The sequence below is a fragment of the Gavialis gangeticus genome, unplaced genomic scaffold (genome assembly GCF_001723915.1).
Source record: "Gavialis gangeticus isolate Ggan-Ray unplaced genomic scaffold, GavGan_comp1, whole genome shotgun sequence".
Taxonomy (NCBI): domain Eukaryota; kingdom Metazoa; phylum Chordata; order Crocodylia; family Gavialidae; genus Gavialis; species Gavialis gangeticus.
The window spans coordinates 62,980,239-62,986,752 of record NW_017729029.1 but is presented as its reverse complement, the minus strand read 5'-3'; the positions used below and the strand labels follow the sequence as shown (position 1 = coordinate 62,986,752).

The following is a 6,514-nucleotide window of genomic DNA, read 5'->3' as shown; positions in this document are numbered from 1 at the left end:
GGCCCTGATCTGTGTGTTGGGTGGAGGCGGCTGCTGCTGTGTGCTGGGCTTTGAGCCCCACTGCCCCGAGAGCTGCATGATGCCATATACATCTCACCACAGCTCAACAGTGCCAGGCATGTGCTGTTGGCTGCTCCTGGGGCAACTGCAGCAGAGAGCAAAGCAGAGCATGCAGCAGCAGCAGCCACCTCTGTCCCACACACAGTTGGGGGGGCACATTCCCCCAGGTCTCCACTTGTACCACCACCCAGGCCGGCCGGGGCCCCACTCACCCTAGCTCCTGCTCCTGGCTGCTCCGGGCAAAAGTAGGCTGGGCTCTGCTCCCTGCCTTCACACCTTGTTGCCACTACTTCGCAAGCAGCCCATTTGATGAGCTTTAGCTAAAGCACCCCCCACTGCCATTTTGAAGTGTGGGGACACTGAATACATGAGACACCGAGGTTGCTGGAGTGTATGCTCCAGCAGAATCAATTAATCAAGTCTGCTTGATTAATTTGATCGAGGCAAACATCCCACACATCTACAGGTACCCTAAGGTGCCACACCTTTCCCTATCTTCTGCTTGACTTCAGACTAACATGGCTAATCACCTCACAGGCTTCAAAGTGAGAGCTATGATTAAATTGTGAAATGGCAAATGAGAAAAGTGAGATAAAGAAGAATTCTTAGGAAAAGTGGTTTAGAACCAAAGGCACAAGAACCACTAGAGACAAAAGAACAGTAGGTAAAGATATCAAAGCAAAACCAGATGAGAAAGGACTCAGATCTATTTATCACTTTGGCCATTCAAACAAAGGATATTGGCATTGGTGTTATATATGGCCCTCAGAGCATGTGGCACAAGAGTTAAATGCAGCAAAGAAGAAAAAGTTACTGAACTTTTGGACATGAGTAATTTTTCAACTGACCTTATGTGGCATAAGGTCAATTGGCAAAAAATAGAAATTGACATGTGTAGTAACGTAGTCAATATTATTAGAGAAGCTGATTTTCTCCTATACTTTATAGGAGGAGCCTAACTTCTGCTTATAGCAGAAACAGTTGACAGTACTGGGACAAGAATGGATTTCATATAAATTCTGAGTGCAGTATTAACCACTCCACAAACTAAATGATGATGGTAATATAGAGACATAAATCTGAAGACTTGGTGGCTTATATAAGTTGAGGCGCAAACAGAGGAACTGTCACACCATATCAGAGCAACAGTCAATCAAGTTCACTATCTTCTCTCTAGTAGTTGCTGGACCAGATACTTCAGAGAAAAAACACATGAAATGCTACAGTTGACAGTTATCAGGTAACCTAGCCATAGAAGAAGTTTCTCCTGTTACTTTCAGTCATATTTTAGCTAATTCTATCACACACGAGGAGTTATGTTCCTTCTAATTACAATAAAATCTTATCTAATGTATCTATGGCTATGTCATTTATTCATAGAAATATCTAATTCTTTCCTGAATCTGTGTGTATCCTTTACCACAATGATACCAAGTGAAAATAAGTGCCAAAGGCTAACTGTATTTAAGTAAAAAACATGACCTACTATCCATTGTAAATTTTCTGCCTTGCAGCTTCAATAAATACTCCTTTTTCCTTGTATTACAAAGAAGGATCAATAGGAGTATTCAATTTACTACCTTTGACCTATTACATATTCTATTATTCCTCTCTTTTTTAAACTAAGCAAAGGGAATCTTTCTAGATTATCTTCATTTTAAAGCCTTTTTGGACATCCCATATTATCTATTACTTGTACCAGCCTCAAAATCCTATGTATTGCCATAAGGGGGCTGAGAACTGAGAAGAGAAACTAAGGAGCCAGATGGATGAAGTGATGTGATCATGTGGAAAGGTAAGCAAAGATTTCCTGTAACTTTGACAACTGCTGAATGATAAACAAGTATCATAAAATGTCAGAGAAAGAACGGCAAGGAAGGCCTTCAACGGATGCAGATCTTTTTAGTGTATCATTGTTCTGTTTTAGTAAACCATATCCCATTTTGGTGCCTTTAAGCACAAGTTATGAAAGCCTGCATAGCTGTTCTAGTGCATATTTGTTGGGACATCAGAACCCCACAAAGCTAAAATGTAGCATGGAGTTCATCATTCCCATATTCTGCTAAAGTTTCTGACATGCACGTATGTGCCCGAGGTCAGGATTATGACCTAACTATATACAGTTTGGAAAACAAATCCAAAAATCTTGCAGCAAAGGCACCTTAATAAGTTTACTAAAAAAATTCAAGAAAATAAACACATAGGCAAATCTAAGATTGAGCCCAGGGTCAATAAACCCTATAAAACATCATTCAAACCTGGTGTAAGAAGGTAGAAATCTATTTACTTTAATTGATTACACTTAACTATACCAGTGTTGAACTGAGCCCCAAACTATCCAAGGGAATTACTGATTCCAAGTGATATTCATACCCATTTCTTTCCCAATCCACCATAAATGTCTTCAGCTACTGTTATATTTGGTAGCAACATCTAGTAATAATGATTCCATAAACAATCAGTTTTTACAGAAAAGATGCACCAATTTATATTTGGAGCAATCAACTGATATGAATTTAAACAACTCATTACAAAATGGCAACATTAACAATATAATATAGATTGTTTGTTTGATTTCCAGACAAGTCTAGAAGGTACCTATTTTTAGAAATAGACTGATTTACATACAGCTTTCCAATTGCATCTTGCAACGCTGTGTATCCATAGGAAACAAAGTCAAGTCCAAAGGGCATGACAGAGTAACAGATAACCTGAAAGAGTAAAAATGATGCTTACAAAGCATTTCAGATGCAAGTAATAGAAGTACAATAAGGCAGAAAAAACATATGTTTTGCTTTTAACTCTAAAATTACTAAAATATTACAATTTCAATGAGGAAGATCTTTATTTTTAGACATATTGTAAAGTACAGAAAGTCTCAAATTGTCAGCAGGGTTTAATTTCAATTATTCATGACAGGGATGCCAAGTGTATCTGGCCTTGTGGACTGAATGAATAAAATGGGGCTGGTATGAAGGCTGAACTGGACCCACAGACCAGCCCCACATTCTAGATTCATTATGTGTCCTGCAGTAGCTGGGGTGGGTGCCATATGTGGCCCATTCCTGCTGTGGTCACTCCAGAGTTGTGCAGCAGGGCCCCAATACAACTGTTGTGCAGTTGTAGTACACAGCCCTGGAGCAGCCACCATGGGCATCATGGCCATAGAGTGGCATGCAATTGCTTTAGGGCTATGCTACACACAATGGCTGCTCCACTGCTCTAGATTGTGACCTGGAGGCATCGCTGCATGCAGCACACAGGGCTATCCAGCACGCCCTGCATTCTGTCTGTGCATTGTTCTGAGACCAGGGGTTAGATGACAAGGCTGTATGGACTAGATCCAGCCTGCGGGCCATACATTTGACACCCATGATTTCTGATAGTACTGATCTGTGGGTTAACAAGTGCAAGGTACAGCAGTATATTTTTTTAGACAATGATTCTGAGTAACGTGATCAAACTACAGTATATACCCCAACAAACCTTTATGAGTGCCAAATTTTGTATCGTTTATAAATATTAAGGATTAGAAAGGCTTTAATTTAAAGGAACATTTTAGAAAGAAAATTCTTTCCCCACAAGTTGGGGGTGACAGAATGTTTTAGACAAAATGGTTTCCATTAGAAAATGCTTATTTATTGAAACTGAGAAGGTGCACAGAGAAGGGTCAGTTTTCAGAAATCCTGATATGAAAAATGTTTCAAAAAAAGTTTTGAAAGTGTTGAAAAGTTCTATATGACACTTTCAAATTATTTTTATTTCCAGTTCAAAGTGACTTTTCATTTTGAAATTTGAGTTTATATATAGCACAATTAAAAACATGCAATATCAAAATGAAACATTTCAAAATGATCTTAATTAAAGCATTGATTGACCTGGTTATTTTTTTTCCCTACAGCTCATTGGTCCATAAAAGCCCCTGGCACTGTGGTATCTTATTTGGATTTTGGAAGGGAAAAATTTCAAAGTCTGAAACTCATATAGCCTGGGGAAACTATTTTCTGCTCAATTCTAGTCTAGAAGTACAGAGGCCATCTCAACCTAAAAGTGATTTCAAGTAGAAGTTGGTAAAACAGTGCTATACGGAGTGGTAGTGATCCTCCAATTTCATTACTTCTCCTTCCTGTTCCGTGTGCTGGCAATGGAGTCTATCCCACTACTCCAGCTGCAACAGTGAGGGGTCTGGATAGGTCACCTACTAAGGTGATGAGAAGAGGGTATTGTTCCTGTTTTTGTTTGGCAGATGGTTATTTTGGACTTCTTTCCAGTTTCACTGTCACATAGTTTGCTGGATCTTATACTAGTCATGTACCATACACACCTTTTCCCCCAAACTTATCCCCTAAAATTGGCATGTGTATCTTAAATGGAAAAGCTGAGTTTTGTCCTAGAATAGAAGCACCTCACTTTAATTCCTGTTCTTCCTGACAGTAGCAGTGGTATTTCACTCAGGCAGCTGAGGGAGTAAATTCACTTAATGGCACATTGTTCTTCACTCCACAGGTATTAATGATTTCCTCTCCTTTTGGATATTCTTGATTTTCAACTAGTCAAGCTGACCTTACTTTGGCATTTTTTTCTATCTGTTAGCTTCTCCTGGTATGTCTTTTCCCATTTCAACTGGGAAGTGTTTTTAGTTCTTTTCAAAATCATAGATCTACCCACAGAGATCAGTCTCCAGCAGCAGCTAGGGGTTTCAGCTTTTGGTTAATCAGGAAAGGGAGTGTGAAGACATTTCAGATTAGGCACTGTCTCTGCTCTATGTTGACATAACTCCAGAAAAATATTTTTTCTTCACTCTCCATTCCCCAAAACAAGATGTGTATCTTATTTGGGGGTGTGTGGTATGTAAGAAAATAAGATATGGCAGGGCCCAAAGTCTAGAAGAGACTTTTTTCTATATAACACAATTGATAAATCTTGTATGGATTTTTACTTACCACCTGGCATGCTATCTGGCAAAAGTCTAGGTTTGGGTTTAAATATACATTCCTCATAACTTAGGTGTGTTCTGGTGTGACCGGTAGGTTAAAGCAGCTCCTTGTAACCCAGGGTGTTATTTGGGTATGAGCTTCAACCAAGTTGCTGGAAAATGGCATGGCATTCTTCCATGTCTGCAACGGCATATGATTCCCCTTATCTCATCTTTCTTATCTCCTAAGCTGAGAAAGGGAATGGGCTGGGCTTCCAGCTTCCAGCCATGAATCCTATTAGTTCCAAGAGCATATGTGGCATCTTGCCTTCATATCTGCTCTCATGTTTGTAGAACTTGGAACTATTGGCCGCTGGCTGAAATCTACCCTGAGACATCTTAGTGGGGACCTTCACATTTAAATGTATCACGGCACATGCGTTTTATGGAGTCTATGTCCACATCAATATTTTCCAATTCATATTTGAGTATGAACATAAGTACTCATAAACTGCTGGGAAATGGAACCAAACATCTGGAAATCATTATGATTTACCACTTCAGTTAAAAGCAATTCTCTTCTAAACATCTAGATCCTGTAATCTATGATACACTTCTATTTTCATGAACCATGTTTGTTTACAATATATTGGGCATCCTTTAGCAATAAAGCCAATCCATAAATAAAAACTTCTACTGCTTTTGAATCCAATGAAGAAATCTGTACTTAATATTCTACTGATCTTAAGCAATATTTCCTACTACATTTACACTCTGTGTAACAGTCTTATATGTACAATTTCTGAATATTCTTCCCCTAAGTCCCAGTAACTGCTGGCACTTTTATAAATCACTTTTTCATTAATTTATGGGGCATCTATGGCATCTGAAAACTATATAATTTCCTCTGAAGGATCCTAAGTTATATATTTTATCAAGTTCACTATGCTTCTGTGAATCTACTCAATTATCCCACTACAATTGTTATTCATTTTGTGTAGCATGTCACGGAGCGAGATCCCCAAGGGTGGCCATGATACCCTGGTGGCTCTGTAACCATGCAAGCTCTGTCCTAAGGGCACCCTCTTATCTCACCTGTCACACCTTTGATGGAAAAATAATTCAGGAGGCTGCCCATGAGCCTTCACTTACTCTTAGTTTGCTGAACCTTACTCAAGCTCTCTGACCTGTAGGCCCTTTGCCAGGCCTCTCTTCAGTACGGTGCTGCACAAGGTACCTCAGGCCTTATGGGCCAATTGTGTGGCTGAAATCCCCCTCCCCCTTTACTATGCCCCATGCCTGATGGGTGTTACATTGCTGTTATGCTCTGTTGGGACCTTGGCCTACTCGGACTCCACCCCTTTGATATAGCTAGGCCTTCTAGCCTAGACCCATTGTGTTGGGCCTAGCTTTGAGGCACTAGCCCACAAACTCCTCTTATTACTGGGCCCCTGGCCCTTGTAGCTTATGCCCCTCTGGCACTAGGTCTCCGGCCCCTTGCAGCTTGCGCCTCTGTGGTGCTGAGCTCTCCAGCTCCTT

At 40.1% G+C, this 6,514-nt stretch overlaps 1 protein-coding gene across 2 annotated transcripts in view; it reads right to left on the bottom strand.

Annotated features, from left to right (window-relative positions):
• The window catches only part of GLRB (glycine receptor beta), an 81,526-nt gene that overhangs the window by 28,054 nt on the left and 46,958 nt on the right, over window positions 1–6,514 (bottom strand). For both annotated transcript variants that reach the window (XM_019521691.1, XM_019521694.1), the window contains exon 5: window positions 2,689–2,771. In XM_019521691.1, the coding sequence (XP_019377236.1) occupies window positions 2,689–2,771 (83 nt within the window). The remainder of the gene's footprint in view (window positions 1–2,688; window positions 2,772–6,514) is intronic.